The sequence below is a fragment of the Aquarana catesbeiana genome, linkage group LG07, assembly GCF_042186555.1.
Source record: "Aquarana catesbeiana isolate 2022-GZ linkage group LG07, ASM4218655v1, whole genome shotgun sequence".
Classification (NCBI taxonomy): Eukaryota; Metazoa; Chordata; class Amphibia; order Anura; family Ranidae; genus Aquarana; species Aquarana catesbeiana.
The window spans coordinates 154,594,777-154,612,056 of NC_133330.1; the positions used below are offsets into that span (position 1 = coordinate 154,594,777).

Here is a 17,280-nt window from a genome sequence, read left to right on the forward strand (position 1 = left end):
AGTCTGCATCAGTAACCAATAGACAGATGATAATCTGTGCTGCAGGATTATGCAATTACATAATTCTAAAGTCATAGATCGACAACACAGGAATACTTTCCATTTTTGTTTGAATTTATATTTAATACTCTGATTTATGGATTAAAAACAGCATAACTTTTTGGTGTCTGATGTTTAAAAGATATTATGTGTTACATAGTCTGATGTTTGATACAAAAAGAGGGGAAAGAAGGGGGGGCTAATGCCCCCCCCCCATTACTCACAAGTAACCTATAGCTTCCAAATAGGGTGCTGAAAGCCGAAGAAATGATGGGGGACTCCTCTTCGGGAGCTGTGGCGGTGGCCAGCGGCACAAAACCAACAACCAACCAATATTAATGTAAATAGTGCATGTCTAATGATATAGTGAGGACTGAAGCCCAAAGTATAGTGTCCGTAAGAGTAAACCCAGGTGAGGGATCGAAGTAGAAAATAACATGTAAAAAGAAAACATGTAGCTCTCACCAAAGGAGTAAGGGATGGGGGGGGGGGACAAGAAAAAAAGGTGCAACCAAAACAGCCAAAATTAAAAAATGTAACCTAGTGAGACCTGAATCCTAGGTGAGCGAGCATGATCCAAATACATGTGTTTGTATAACAGCAGAGCAAGAAAAAGAGGCAGTCACGCCGCTAAACCACTCCTTAATGCCGCTCCAGTGTACTCAGCAAAGGGGAGCGAGGTCAGCGCCTGAGTGGCCACATTCACTCTGTGCCAAAGAAGTCACCCCCGATATAGTATGTAGATGTCAAATAGCGAGCCAGGTGCCGCTAGTGGTGCCAAAGGCATGGTGTGGCTGCACATCGAGTACCCACCAGTCCCCCTGCGCAAGGATAAAATGGAGAGGGAAAGTGTCAGTGCTGGGCTCAGCCCTTCCTTCTCTGAGCTGGCCGCTCAGCTGTTTGCTAATTGCCAGCTCCTTTCTCTCCACAGTGACTCACCTGTTGATATCCTGCTCGTCGATCCTGCCTACTTAAGCCGTCCAGCACAGATGATCTCTGCCTTCGCCTTAGTCTCTGTGATGTTGACCATCTTCTGCGTTCCTGTTATATTTGCTTGGCTGACATTCCTTCTGGCTCCAGATCCTGCTTGCCGATCCTCTACGCTGATCTCTGGCTTCGTGACTTTTCTGGCTTGTCTGACTGACTATCCGTTCTGGTTACTGAACTTTGGCTATGTTTTGACTATGTTCTTTTTACTTTTATTATTAAACAAGTGTGATTTAACTGTACTTCTGTCTCGGTCTGATTCATGGTTTCTGACAATAGGCGAAGGCCATGAATTCAAAAGATGCAGTCAATCCACTTGTTGGTAATATTTTTTCCAGATTGGATGAGCAGGAACACCGCATGGATCAGTTTGCCAGTCTACAAACGCTCCTGAGTCGCACGGCTCATCTGGAATCTCCCACTGTGGTTTCTCTGGTACAACCTGTGTTGCAGGCCGTCCCTGTTGCTGCTCCAGTCTCTGTGCAGGTACCCACCTCGAGTATTTCCTCTATAAGAGGTATTTCTGGTTCTGCTCTGCTTCCCCAGCGATTTGGGGGCGATCCAGTTTGAGATGCTGCCCCAGGCGTTTCCCACAGACAGAAGCAAAGTAGGTTTTGTGATATCTTTGCTTTCTGAGAGAGCCTTGGCCTGGGTAAACCCTCTATGGGAGATGCAAAAACCTGTTGTCTTGAGTTACCCTGAGTTTGTGGCTTCTTTTAAAAGGGTATTTGATGTTCCTGCATGCTTCGCTTCTGCTGCCAAGTGCCTCATGTTCATCAGAGTACGAGAACTGTTGCCAGTTACGCCATTGAATTCCGTACTCTGGCAGCAGAGGTTGCTTGGAACAATGAGGCCCTCGTGGCTGCTTTTTCTCATGGTCTCTCGGATACCAATCAAGGATGAGATAGCAGCCTGAGATATACCCACTGAGCTGCAGAAATTGATCACGTTTGCCATCCTCATTGTCTCCAGACTCCAAGAAAGACTCTTTTAAGGAGCGCTTGCGGAAGCCTCCTGTACATTTGGTCTCTGAGCTTTGTAGTCTCACCCTTGCCTCCCTCACCACCCATGTCTCCTGGTACTGAGTCGGTCAGTGAAGGTGATCCCATGCACTTGGGCTTCACGAGTATCTCTGCGGATGAGAGAACCCTTAGGAGGAGGGAGAGATTGTGCCTTTATTGTGGCCAGGCAGGTCACTTTTTGAAGTCTTGCCCTACCCGTCCAGGGAACACCCGAACCTTAAGGTCCTGTCACGGACAGACCTCAGGTGGCGTTGTTTCCTCTCCAGTTATCCTGAAGGATAGGCCCCTGGTTTTGGTTGCCCTTTCCTGGGCTGAGTCGTCCTTCGAGATACAGGCTCTAATCGACTCTGGGGCTGCAGGCCTGTTCATTGATGCTGCCTTTGTATCGAAGCACTCGATTCCGCTGCAGTTGCGTGACACTCCACTTGCCATTGAGGCACTTGACGTGAGATCTCTACAGTCTGCCCATGTGACTCATGACTGTTCCATCGTCCATGGTCATAGGGGCTCTTCACCATGAGATAATCCAATTCCAGGTTATTTCCTTACCTAAGTTTCCACTGATTATGGGTTATCCTTAGGTACAGAGGCACAACCCGTCTTTTGATTGGCTCCGTGCTGAGGTTCTCTCCTGGTCGCCACATTGCAGTAAAACATGCTTCCAGAAGGTAGCCAAGGTCCTGTGCACCTCTTTACTCTACTCTCCTCCTTGCCGGAGGAGTACCACGATTTTAGCAAGGTCTTTGATAAAGGTCAAGCCGGTAGTTCGCCTCCACACCGGTCGTATGATTGCAAAATTGAACTTCAAACTGGTGCCACACCCCCTCATGGCCGGGTTTACCCTTTGTTGGTCTTGGAGGATAAGGTCATAGAGGAGTATGTTGCAGATGCACTTTCTCGAGGTTTCATCCCGAAATCCTTGTCTCCTGCTGGTGCTGGTTTCTTCTTTGTGAAGGAGTGGTGAACTGAGACCTTGTATTGATTATAGGGGTCTCAATCGTTTCACGATTAAGAATGCCTATCCGATTCTGTTGATTTACGGCGTTATTTGACCGCCTCAAGGGAACGGTTTTCACAAAGCTTGATTTGAGAGGGACATACAATCTCATGAGGATTGAGGGCGACCAGTGGAAAACTGCATTTAATACCAGAACAGGCCATTATAAGTACCTCGTAATGCCTTTTGGCCTTTGTAACACCCTGGCAGTTTTCCAGGAATTTATTAACAATGGCCTCCGAGATTTGTTGCAGTTGTGTGGTGGTTTATCTCGACGATATCCTCATATTTTCCAAGTCCCTGGAGAGCCACCACACAGATGTCTGTCGTGTGCTTCAGAAACTAAGAGAGAACAATCTCTATTGTAAATTGGAGATGTGAGTATTCCATTGTGAACAGGTTAAATTCCTGGGTTATGACATTTCCACTGCTGGTTTTTCGATGGACCCAGAGAAACTTTCAGCAGTCCTACAGTGGCCCCGACACGTGGGTTTATGTCCTCTCCAGCGTTTTCTTGGCTTTGCCAACTATTATCGAAGTTTATTTGTAACTTCTCGTCTCTGGTCAAGCCCCAGACTGGTATGACCAGAAAGGACGGTAACACAGAGTTGGTCTCCGGAGTCCATTAAAGCCTTTGAGAGTCTCAAGGCTGCCTTTGTTTCTTCTCCTGTGTTGGCACATCCTGATCATACGTTACCTTTTTATCCTGAGGTTGATGCTTCTGAGACTGGAGTTGGTGCCCTTCTGTCTCAACGTCCTACCTCCTGAGAGCGCTATTCATCCTTGTGGCTACTTTTCCAAGAAATTGTCACCTGCAGAGTGCAATTACGAGATTGGTGACAGAGAGCGGTTAGCGGTCATTTTAGCCCTGAAAGAATAGAGACCTCTCCTTTAAGGTACCACTGTGCCAGTTCTCATTCTTACTGACCATAAGAATCTCACATTCTTGTCTGAGGCTAAACGCCTCTCCCCCAGAGGGGCATGATGGGCTCTTTTCTTGCCAAGTTTCAATTACATTGTCTCATTCTTAGCCGGTACTAAGAATGTAAGGACTGACGCTTTGTCACGACAATTTTCCTCCACTTCCAAGATGGAGTCGGTTCCTGTGATTCCTCCTGATCGTATTCTGGCTACGGTTCGCACCAGTCTTGCTTCTCCTTTTGGGTGACACAATTCTTGCTGCTCAGGTCCATGCTCCTCCTGAGAAACCTTGTGACCACTGCTTTGTCCCAGAGAGTCTCCGTGCTGCCGTGCTCCAGACTTGCCATTCTCCCAAGGCTGCTGCTACCCTGGGAAGAATTAATTCTTTGGGCCATTTCCCAGCAATTCTGGTGGCCTAGTCTATGTGCTGATGTAACCGACTTCGTAGCTTCCTGTTCCGTGTGTGCTCAGAGTAAGAATCCACGACACCTTCCAGTGGGCCTCCTACAACCCATACCCAATGGAGAGAGGCCCTGGACCCACCTGTCTATGGATTTCATTGTGGAGGGCAACACAGTTATCCTTATGGTGGTTGACCGGTTCTCAAAAATGTCTCATTGTATTCCACTTAAGAAGTTGCCCACTTCTAAGGAACTGGCTTCCATTTTTGCTCGTGAGATCTTTCGCTTACATGGGCTACCCAAGGTGATTGTCTCAGAAAGGGGTAGTCAGTTTGTGTCCCAGTTCTGGCGAGTTCAGCTTGCTTTCTCCTCTGCATATCACCCACAGTCTTATGGGGCCGCAGATTGCGCCAATCAGTCCTTGGAGCAATTCCTACGTTGCTATATTTCTGACCATCATAACTGGTCAGACCTCTTATCGCGGGTGGAGTTTGCTCACAGTAGTGCCTTTAATTCTGTTTCCAGATTGTCTCAGTTTATGACGAACTATGGTTTCCAACCTTCCATATTGCCTGACTTTTTTTTGTTCCGCAGAGTATTCCTGCATTAGAGGAGCGTCTCCGTGGTCTTTGTTCCATTTGGGCACAAGTTCAGGAGGCTTTGCGACATGCCAACGATAGGTAGACTCCATGCTGACTGCAGACGCCTGCCTGCGCCTTCCTATCAGGTTGGGGACAGGGTCTGGCTGTCATCACGCAACCTCAGACTTTGTGTTTTCTCTCCTGAAGTTCGCACCTCGGTTTATTGGGCCTTTCCGTATTCTTCGCAGGATTAACCCAGTGGCTTACGCATTAGACCTTCCTTCTAATACGTGTATTTCATGTCTCCTTATTAAAACATTTGGTCTGCAACCGCTTTACCACCTCGGTGCCACGTCCTCACCCTGTACAGGTTGAGAACCATGAGGAGTATGAAGTACAGTCCATTGTTGACTCCCGTAGGTTCCGTGGGCACATACAGTACCTGGTGCATTGGAAAGGGTACGGTTCGGGGGAATGCTCTTGGGTCTCATCCTCGGACGTACATGTCGTACTGTTGTACTCGGACGTACTGTCGTCAGTGATTTCCATAGACTTTTTTTTTTCCCCCCTCAAGCCTGGTGGTCCTCTGAGGAAAGGGGGTACTGTCAGGGCTGGACTCGGCCCTTCCTTCTCTGAGCTGGCTGCTCAGCTGTTTGCTAATTGCCAGCTACTTTCTCTCCACAGTGACTCACCTGTTGATGATATCCTGCTCGTCAGTCCTGCCTACTTAAGCCGTCCAGCCCAGGTCTCTGTCTTAGCCTTAAGCTGGCCATACACCATACAATTTTCCTGTTCAATTTTCTTTAGATTTACCTTCAACTATGTAGTACAAGGGCCTGCCTGATTGCATCCAAATTGAAAGTGTTTAGGTTTGACCTCCTATTATATGGTTTTGGTAAATCTAAAGGAAAGTTGAACAGGAAAATTGAATAGTGTATGGCCAGCCTTAGTCTCTGTGATGTTGACCATCTCCTGTGTCCCTGTTAAAGACTTGCTTGGCTGACATTCTTTCTGGCTCCAGATCCTGCTTGCTGTTCCTCTACACTTATCTCTGGCTTCCTGACTTTTCTGGCTTGTCCGACTATCCGTTCCAGTTACCAAACTTTAGCTATGTTTTGACTACGTTTGTTCTCTTTACTTTTATTAAACAAGTGTGATTTAACTGTACTTCTGTCTCGGTCCGATTCATGGTTTTTGACAGAGGAAGGCCCCAGAAAAGGGATGGAGGGGGAGAGAAAAAAAGGAACCTGCTCATGCATGGGACTGTGCATGAACTAGGTAAACCTTGAAATAAATAGCTGTGGAGAGCTCCGTTATGGCTGCCTGAGCTGTGAGCTCCGCACCACCCAGGACCGACGAGCCGCACACGCGCTGTGCCCTTCTGAGCAGCAATCCACCTACCTGAACGGATCTAGGAGCGGTAGGGGATCACTCCGGGATGTCCGGTCCCCCCGCACGATGGGACCTCGGGCCGCGGTTTGACTCGGTGAAGGAGGACGGGTGTACCAAGATGGCTGCCGTCACTGAATACACACAGCCTCATGCGGCCTTCCCGGCCAGGACGCCAGAGAACAGGCAAGTCCTTGCTCCAGCGACACTGACTTATTCACAAGCAGCCCCGGCCTGTCCCAGGTGGCCCCTCAAGGCCTCCATATGCCCCAGGCCCCCTCCCCAGCATCCACGGAGTCCTCGCTAGGCCTTCACATGGAGGAATATGCTTTATCTCCGTCCGGGCCTTCTCTTCCTCACTTATCTGCCAACCCGTCCCCGGGCTATTCTGTCAAGGACATCTCCACATTACAAGATGACCTTTTTGCTAAATTCTCTACACTCTTGGAGAGAGGACTGGCCAACACAGCAGCCCAAATCCCTAACACCATTAAATCGGATCTCACAAGCTTGGGATCCAGAATGGAGGCCATGGAGGACAAAATAGAAAATACAGTATCCAGAACCAACCAAAATGCAGCGCACATTCAGACCCTCCAAGAACAACTTGATACGGCCCTCTCCAGGATCACCGACCTCAAATAGGTCCAGGAGATATAATTTTAGAATTCGAGGCCTACCGGAATCCTTCACCGATATCCCCCTCACGGTACGGGACATTATCTCAGAGCTCATTCCAAATATCCCGCCACAACCTCTAGAACTAGACAGAGCGCATAGAGCCCTAGGACCCCCCAGAAAAGATGGCACCCCAAGGGACATCATCGTTAAACCGCACTTTTTTGCTGTCGAGGAGGTCATGCGCCAATCTCGCATGAAGCCTAAACTACAGCACCGGGGGCATCAGATGCAGATATTTGCTGATCTCTCTCCATCCACCATTCAAAGGAGATATCTCAAACCGCTGCTTACGGTCCTAGCTCAACAGGACATTAGGTACCGCTGGACCTTTCCTTTCGCTGTAAAGTTCACGGAAAAACACACTTCTTTTCCAACCTTCTGGGTGGCGAGAAGCTGTTTTTGACTCTTAAACTGATCTCACAGGAGGCACCCATGGACTTCTCCACGACATCCTCGGGGTCTTCTAAACGACCCCCTCCTGCTAGCCCGGTCTCCCCTCTTTGGAACAAGGGTCCCTCCAAGAAGTGCAAGGAAGGAAGACCACCGTAAGACGTTGTCCATTACTCCTAATTACACTGCCCTCTCACGGGCACTTCCTTTCGGGACAGGAGTCCCTTCTGTTGTTGGAGCTGGAGCTCCAAACCCAAGTTTTGGTTCGGTTCGATCCCCAGTTTCCTGTTCTTCAGTGTCCCTCACGGTCCCTTTCCCACAAGTTGTCACTAGCCAAAGCGGAGAGACTTCAGTAGCTTACCGTCCACCGACACTACAGCCGTCTTGGGAACAAACTGTCTTTTTCCTCTCTCTTCCCGTTTGGGAATTGAATCCGAATGGAACTGGAACCTCTGGGAGGCGAGGGTTTTTCCCCCTCCAGGACTGGTACCTGACGTTCAAAGCAGTTAGGCCCAGATCTCTGGGGGGTTACCTGGCAAATTTTCATTGATGAACCCCTCCTCCCCCTTCCTGTTGTTGGGGCCTAGATCCTTTGTGCCTCCTGGATCCTGGGTCCATCCGACCTCTTCCCCCTGCCTGGCGGGGGGTGAGGGGCAGGCGGAGGGGATCCGGGGGCGCCTTAGGCGGGCTGGTTGTCCTAGAGTGACTAAGTGTTTTTATTTTTTATTTTTATTTTTTGTATTTTATATTGTGTGAAAATGGTAGATTGCACAGAATACTAGCTTATATTAGTTGTGCAAAGATTCTGATTTAGTCAGTTTGTTGCAAGGGTCAGGGGTGGTCCCCTTGCGTCTCCACCCATTCCTTGGAAACCGAATGTGTTTCTCTGGCATGGGTTGTCGGTCAGCTCCTAGGGGCGACCGACAAAAAAGAGTAGGTGTTTGGCGGATATTCCCTCCGCCACTCACCGCGGGTCTTACTAGAAGACCCTTGTCTATGTTTTTGTTTGTGTTTCATTTCTCCCCCCTCTTTGTCCCCCATTTACTCTTTTTCTCTTTTCAAGCCTATCAACGGGAGATGATTACATTCAGTCTTCAAACCGTCAACAGTCTTTTCAACGCCTGTCACCAACTCCTCGAAGTTAGAAGTCGTTGAAGGGTGTAAGTGGCTGCCAGTGCGATGGTCTCCCCCCCCCCCCCCCCCTGTTCTAATGGCTGACAAGACAACAAAAGGAGTGGATCTCAGGGTGGCATCTTATAACGTTCAGGGCCTGAATTCCCCTAGGAAAAGGAGAGTGGCATTCGAACACTATCGATCCCTTAAACTGGACGTAGTGCTGCTTCAGGAGACACAATTTCCGATTCGATACAACCCCAAATTTCTCCATTCACACTACCCGTCGTTTTTCCTTGCAAATGCTCCAAACAAGACGAAAGGGGTAGCAATTCTTTTCTCAAAAAATAGTAAATTTTCCCACATCTCCGATTTCAGGGATCCAGAGGGCAGGTTTATTCTGGTTAAGGGCACCATAGAGGGAATACTATATTCCATAATCTCCTACTACGCCCCTAATAAGGGACAAGACGTATTTTTCCAGAACCTCTTTACAACTCTAAACCCCCTCCTGGAGGGCAAGGTCATTTTTGGAGGAGACTCCAATGTGGCTTTTTACCAGGGACTAGATAAAACGAAACCCCCTAAGGACCAGCTTACGCGCCCCACGAAACTGAGCAGCAGAACCGCTAAAATCCTCCACTCCAATGGCCTAGTCGACATTTGGAGGGAATTGAACCCCAAGAGTAGAGACTTTACACACTTCTCTTCCCCCCCACCTATCCTATGCCAGGATTGACCATATACTAATCCCATCCAAGCTCATCCCCTTGACTAATAAGGCATCTATAATGGACACAGCATGGTCGGACCACTCATTGGTCCTCCTTTCCTTGAGGAACACACTTACTAGGAAGCGAGGTTCATACTGGCGACTTAATGAATCGCTCCTTAGCGACCCTATACACACCAAGGTAATAGCAGGCGCCATTAAAGAATATTTTCGTCTAAACGATGTAGACAACATTTCCCCCGAAACCCTATGGGCAGCCCACAAGGCCACCATTAGAGGCGTGCTTATACGGATAGCGATCCAGGTCAAAAAGGAGCGTCTGAATGACATCCAAAAGTTGGAATCATCTTTTGTGGCCTTAAAAGCCGAACACAAAAAACATCTAAGGCCTTATCAGACCGATTGGATGCAATCAGGCTGGAGCTCAATCTAGCGCTAACAGCCAAAGCGGAGAAACACATCCGCTGGAGCGGAGCCAAATATTACTTTCAAAAAGACAAAATAGGCCCAATGTTAGCCGCCAAGGTAACCCCCAAATACCACACACATACTTTCCCCAAACTTCGTATAGCAGGACAGCCCCCAACAGCCAACCCAAACAGAATCATGACTGCCTTCCATGAATTTTACTCCAAGCTCTACAATTCTACCCAATCAGATAGAGGCCCCTTGACCAATTTTTTTTTTTTTCCCTCCATTTGCCCTCCATTTTCCCTCCGTCTCCCAGGAACATAAAGACTTAATGGAAGACGTCTTCTCAGTGGAGGAAATCGGGGAGGTTATCAAAGGTCTTAAGACAGGTTCAGCTCCAGTTCCTGACGGCCTCTCAGTCCCCTACTACAAGACATTTGGAGAAATCTTAGCCCCCCACATGGCAAAATTCTTTAATTCCAAAAGATTAGGTTCCCCATTAGATCCCCACCTGAACACTGCATTTATTTCAGTAATCCCCAAACCCAACAAAAACCATGAGGAAGTTGAAAATTACAGACCCATCTCCCTCATTAATAATGACCTGAAAATTATGACAAAAATCCTCGCCAACTGCCTAGCCACCTTTTATTAATTGTTATGTCCACAAGGACCAGGTGGGATTTATTCCGGGCAGACAAGGGCCAGACCAAATTAGGAGAGTGGTCAACATCATCTCCCTGCTCCAATCTAGTTGGGATGGGGGCCCCAGGCAAGAAGGAATGATCCTATCATTAGACTTACATATTCACCCTTCTGGAGAAGTGGGGTTTCGGGACCCGATTTATGGGGGTCCTCAGATCCCTATATTCCACCCCGAAGGCGGTCATCCGCCTTCAAGGCCAGTACTCCAATCCCCTTAGTATTGCAAGAGGAACCAGACAGGGCTGTCCGCTTTCCCCCCTAATTTTTGCAATGGCAATCGAAACACTGGCAATAGCAATACGCTCTAATCCCAACGTCCACGGAGTGACCTGCGGGACTCAAGTCCACAAATGCGGTCTCTTTGCGGACGATATGCTCCTATTTATCACATCCCTCCCAAACCTGTGCAAACTCTTGAAGGAGTTATCAGCGTTATCAGGGTTACAGGTGAACTATACTAAGTCCTCTGTTCTAAACGTCTCCCTCAAGACTGAAACAGTCTCGCTTCAAAGCGCCTTTGACTTTAAGTGGAGTGACTCCTCCATTGATTACTTGGGAATCAAACTCACAGCGAAAACGGAACAATTGTACTCAGCTAACTTCCCGCCCACATACCGCAAGCTCGAAGCGGACCTAGGAAACTGGACCAAGGGGGAGGTACCCTGGCTAGGGAGAATTCATGCTATAAAAATGACACTACTACCAAGACTCCTCTACCTTTTCAGGGCCCTCCCAATAAACCTCAAAAAGGATCACCTGACAGTATTCTAAAGAAAAGTCAACAAATTCATCTGGGGAGGGAGAGGACATAGAATCCAGCAAAAAACCCTTTTCCTACCCAGAACGCAGGGGGGATTAGGGCTACCCCAGCTATTCTGGTATTTTCAAGCTGCCAGGATAACCCAGCTCTCCTCAGTTTACTCCAGGGCGGAGAAACCCGACTGGATTCAAATAGGAAGGCAGGCAGCTTCATCCTACACCCTAGACTTCTTACTATGGGTCTCCCCAAGAGACCGTCCCCCGATCCTTTCCCCTACTCTCTCCCAATCACTGAAAATCTGGGACAACTTGAAATCCAACCCTGCATTAACCTCGAGTAGCCGCCCCCTAGCTCACATTTTCAATAACTTGGACTTTGTTCCGGGTCTAGACATCAAAGCCTTTAAATGGTGGTTGGACAAGGGGTTGTATCGAATCGGACACTTCTTCACTCCCATTGGTCCTATTTCCCTGGATTTCTGTGTGAATCAACTAGAGATCCCGTATTCAGAACGTTTTAGATTTAACCAAATAAGCCACTTCCTTCACAAAATCTGGCTAGGGAAGCCTTTGCCACCCAGATTCACACCGTACGAATTATGGTGTGGGCAGTCCACAGAGCAGAGGGGCGTAATCTCCATCATATATCAGTCACTGGCCCAACAATCCCCAAAGACCCCTTACATGACCGCATGGGAGAGTGACTTATCCCTTAACTTGGACATAGAGAGATGGAGGGTCTCCTTTTCCAGATCCTACAAGGGCATTAAGAATGTCTCACTAATTGAATCCAGTCTCAAGGTCATTACCAGATGGTACCTTACCCCTGACAGACTAGCCAAAATGTTCCCTTCAGCAGACCCCCGGTGTTTCCAAGGTTGTCAACTCACAGGCACCATGGCCCACATATGGTGGGAGTGTCCTAGATTAAGACCGTTTTGGAGCAAGATTTTCTCCCTGATCTTTAAAATTTCTAATTCTAAGATCCCGAAAACCCCTGCCATAGCCCTACTTAATGCAAATTTCCCCAAAACACCGAAACCGACGCGCAAACTTCATTCTCCTTGGAGCCAAGCTTACCATTGCCAAAGCTTGGAAACAACCCAAGGTTTCCTTCAAGGCTACTATACGTAAAATTTCCTTGATCATGTCTCAAGAGAAGCTCACTAGCATTCTCCAAAACGCAGTTTGAAGCTACCTGGGAACCATGGGCCCGCCATGTGGGCATTCCCCTAATACCAGGAGTTCAACCGTAAAGTTCTACGGCCCAACAAAGGCCGCATGGTCCTCTCCCGTTGATAGGCTCTTTATACTCTACCCTTCTTTCTCACCCTCTTTTCTTCTCCTCCCCCCTTCCTTCTCCCCTCCCCCTCTTAGCCCTCTTAAGTACACGGAGAGACCCTCCGTCATTAGCGTAACTTGTCCTTCATCCGGAGGATCATCCCGTTGGGGCTAGCGAATCAGGTTATAGCAACCCTATTATTTTTGTCAGATTCCAGGCCTGACTAGTGATTTGAGAACTGGGGGCTCCTAGAGATTCGGCCAGGCACAGCATGATCCCTTTAGGGGTGCTGGCGGAACCTTTCCTTGTCCCCAACTATTTCTGTCCTTGGGTCGGGCCGATACTGTACAGTTGGAAGAGTTATAATGGCTTCTAGGATTTCTATCCATCTGTTAGAGGTTTACCTGATATCTGTTGTATGTCTCATGCATTTATTGCACCCTCAACGGGTATTGTTTTTTCTTTTTATTTTGATTTATGTTTTTGAAATACAATAAAATGCTTTGAAAGAAATAAATAGTGTTCCTCCATCCCTGTATACTGGTTAAGAAAAGAGGTTATGTGGGACAATTAAATGAGGCAGTGACTAGGTAGAGTCTTATGCCTGTATCCCTGGTACAGATAAGGGGGACATTTTGGACTTTAGATGAAGCACACGGTTATGAGACATTACAGTGTTTGTAATGGTTACTTTCATTTTTCCTATTCTTCTCCCTTCTTTTCTTAATTTCCCTCAGCATTTTTTTTCTTTTTTTGCAGCCTCAACAATGTTCTGTCTTCCATGATGCATTTGGATGCCTATTTTTATCTTGGAAAAATTTGCTTTCTGGCTACAAGAGGTATCGTCGTGTTTGTCATTTTAATGTGATCTACTTCTACTATTGTCTCAAAGGTAGTTGATCATATGTTTTTTTTGTTTTTTAGGCAATCCTGGATCAGTTAAGCACTGTGTAGTAGATATAGCCACAGTGGAAGATCTTGCAGACAAACATTTGAGTATCTTGATCCAATCTGAACTTGATGTACGTTCTCTGTCTTAGTGTCATAGCACATTTTAGAAGACCATATAATTTTTTTATTTTTTAACTGAACATGCATAGCAGCCTCCCTGAGTCAATACCTTGTAGAACCACCTTTTGCTGCAATTACAGCTGTAAGTCTCTTTGGGTATGTCTCTACTAGCTTTGCACATCTAGAGAGTGAAATTTCTTTATCGTACATCACGGGACACAGAGCAGCATAGTAATCACTATGTGGGTTATAGGCCACCTTCAGGTGATGGAAACTGGCACACCCTAAACAGGAAGTTGCCTCCCTATATAACCCCTCCCATACCGGGAGCACCTCCCTTTTTTCGCCAGTGTCTAAGGTGTTGGTCACGAGTGAAAATGTTCTCTGAAGAGCTCCGCTGGAGAAATCCTTGCTGGGTTTAAACAGCCTCCATAGACCGCATCCATCCAAAGTGCCACTGAGGCCAAGGTGGATGGTACCCAGGCCTTGTATATGAAGCACGAGGTTTTGCCTGTAACGCCCCTCCTTGCAGGGCTGGACCCCGGACCCAGGGCTTTTTGGTCATGCCTACATTACCTAAAGTTTTTCCTGGCTGGGTGCTAATACAGGGCCAAGGGAGTGGAACCTCGATAAAAAGGGACCTGGTCCTTGAAGGTTTGCTAACGCAGCCCACCATGATGGGTGAAGTTTGGATCTGTCTGTTACAGCAGTATCCTGCGGCGAGGATAAGGTAAGGGAAGAAGCCTAGTAACTGTAAAAAGTCCACCTATGGTTTTTTTTTTCTTCCATGAGTAAAATGTTGTCATGCCTTTAAAGTCTCTACTAGAGGGAGTAATGCACATACCTTGGTATGTTGTTTCTCGGTCAGCTCAGTGTCCCAGCTAAACAGCATGTGTGTGGTCTCAGCAGCCAGGGGGGATTCCTCATCTAGAACAAAGTTTTTCAACAGCATGTTCTTTTCCCACCTGGGGGAACTAAGGGGCTGGCACGTACAACAGCCACCGCCCCCCCCCCCATGTTTATATTTTATTCCCCACAGAAGCCAAAACCTGAAACATCAAGTTTTAAATTTCCCGCCTCCCTTCCCTCCCCTCTCACTGGGTCTGTGCTGGCAGACCCAAATGCCGTCCGCACGCGCTGGCTCTTGCTAGTTTTAAACGAGGGGGGCGGGTTAATGAGCAGAGGGGGTGTGGCTTAGGCGTGGCGCCGTGTGCGGGACGTAGTGTCCACGAGGAGCACATAGCGCAGGCGGTGGGGACGCCGAGCAGAGCCTCGCAATCTGAGAAATCCAACAGACGCTTCTCAAGCCAGGAACTGGAGAGATGAATGTCTGACACGCAGGACAAGAGCGCTGGGGGCACGTAAAGCAATGCATACAGGCTTTTTGAGTACAGGAAATTCATTTTACTCAGCACCACGCTGAACTTTATTAGCGGCATTGTATGCTAGACTATTGCTCAGCAAATAGTGCATTTACTTAGTGCCTCTGCTTTTGTGCTTAGCACTATGGCTCCCAAAAAGACACCACAAAGGGTATCAAAAATTTCACCCCTAGGCGCTGGGAACTCCAGTCATGCCTCCACACTGTCATCCTTTCCTGAAATACCAGATGTGGCACAGGGTGAGTCATTGGAACCAATTGGTGGTGCAGCTGCTTCTCACATCTCAGCCCCTGTATACGTGACTGAAGATGCATTTTCCTCTGCCCTGCTGGGCCTAGAAGGAAGATTAGTGGCTTTAATCGCATCCTTCATCATAAAGGATAGGAAGCGTGCTAGATTCCCCTCCCCCACCTTAGACCCTTTACAAGGGAACAGTGGGTAGAGGTTGAGGGGTTACCCTCAGGTGATCAGGAGGGAAAGACTATCCCATGGGGGAGAAATTCACCAAAAGATGGATTGTACCAGCAGTTGACGCTGCTGTATCCAGTGTGAATAAAAGTCTAACTTTTCCAGTAGACCATGCACAAATGCTTAAGGATCCAACAGATAAAAGGTTGGAATTCCTGTTAAAATCCTCTTTTTCTTTGACAGGTGGAGATACTCAGCCTGCAGTCGCTGCAATAGGCATCTGTCAGTCCCTAAAGGACCAGTTTAGACAGGCCCTTAAGGAAGTTCCTGTACAATAAGCCTGGGATTTGGCCGAACTGCCAAGAACATTGTTTTGCCATAGACTCCATTAAAAGATTCTATTCACCAAGCGTCCCGCCTTGCACTTGTGCTGGTACACATGCGTAGGATCCTGTGGTTAAAAAAATTGGCCAGCCTAAGAGCCATGCAAAAGGCTCCTGACTGGTTTTCCTTTTCATGGGAAGTGGCTAATTGGCGATAATTTGGACTAATACATCCAAAAGATTTCAAGTGGGAAAAGTACTCTTTTGCCAGTCAAGAGAAGGAATAAACGCCCTTCATTTAAGCAGGCTCTTTCTCCTGCGCCAGGGGCATCAGCCTCTTGGCAGTGGCGATGGCCTTTGCCGTCAGAGTTTAGAGGAAAGCCTTAGGGTCAGGCCCAGGTTCAAAAGAAGTCCTGGGGGCGGAAACCTGCAAAACAGATTTCTAAAGCCTCATTATGAAAGGGCGTCTCCCCCTCCCCCCCCCCTCGCCAGGGTGGGGGGAAACTTCTGCAGTTCTCAGAAGTCTGGCAAGAGGAAATTCGGGACAGATGGGTCATTTCCACGGTGACTCTAGGGTACAAACTAGAATTTCGGGACTTTCCACCATCTCGTTTTTCTGAGGTCAAATTTTCCCAACGATCCAGGGAAAAGTCAATCTCTGTTTCGGGCACTAGACCTGTTTACTGGCTCAAGGGGTGATCATACAAATCCCCACAGATAAGCAAGGTTTGGGGTTTTATTCAAATCTCTTTACGGTACCAAAACCTTACGGGGATGTCAGACCCATTCTAGATCTAAAGAATCTAAATCCGTTCCTGAAGATACGCGCTTTTCGCAGGGAGTCGATCAGGTCAATGGTTTCTATCCTACAAGGAGGAGAACTTCTGGCATCTATCGACATCAGGGATGCATTTCTGCATGTCCCTATATTTCCCACTCCCCAAAATTTTCTGCGGTGCGATGTAGAACAGCAGCATTTTTAGTTTGTAGCCTTGCTCTTCGGGCTAGATACAGCACTCAGGGTGTTTACAAAAGTTCTGGTTCCACCTCTAGCCCAGGTTAAGAGCACAGGGCATAACAGTCTTGGCGTACCTAGATGACCTATTGCTAATAGACCAGCCGGTGGCCCGTTTGGAGCAAAGTGTGCGCATTACAACCAAATACCTGAAAAATCTGGGTTGAATTCTCAACCTAGAGAAGTCTTCCTTAAAACCGCTAAAGCAACTTCCGGTTCCGGCGCCACATGAGGAGGAGGTGAGCAGCTCCAGCTCCCGCACAGCTCCTCACAAAACCGGCATTTAAGCCAGTCACAGCACCGGGGAAACCCCCACCGCCTCCGCTCCATCCCAGGCAGGCATGGATCGCTTCGTGGAGCGATCATATGCTCGGGCGCTGTCCTCGCCCCCCTCCACAGCTCCGCCGGCGGGAGACATAGCGGCCGAAGCAGCCAAGATGGCGGCCGCTCCGGACTTAACAGAGCGGCCTCAGCAGCAGCCACAACCTCCCCCTGCCCCAGCTGTGACAGAAACCGACCCCACATCCCCTGCCAACATTGCCCAGGCTGTAGTCCAACTACTGGGGCCATCTCTTACAGCCACTGTGGACGCAGCGGTGCACAGAGGGCTGGAACAGCTGCACATAGAACTCCAGGCTCAGGCCCAGCGCATCAACCAGGTGGAGGAAAGGATTTCAATAATAGAAGATGATTGCACTGCCTCATCTGCAGCACTTGCACGCATAAATGC

General features: G+C 48.1%; 1 protein-coding gene across 3 annotated transcripts in view; it reads left to right on the forward strand.

Moving 5' to 3' along the window:
* Positions 1-17,280, forward strand: part of CENPM (centromere protein M) — a 194,921-nt gene that overhangs the window by 165,234 nt on the left and 12,407 nt on the right. For all 3 annotated transcript variants that reach the window (XM_073592751.1, XM_073592753.1, XM_073592752.1), the window contains 2 exons: positions 13,171-13,250; positions 13,336-13,433. In XM_073592751.1, coding sequence (XP_073448852.1) covers positions 13,171-13,250; positions 13,336-13,433 — 178 coding nt within the window. The remainder of the gene's footprint in view (positions 1-13,170; positions 13,251-13,335; positions 13,434-17,280) is intronic.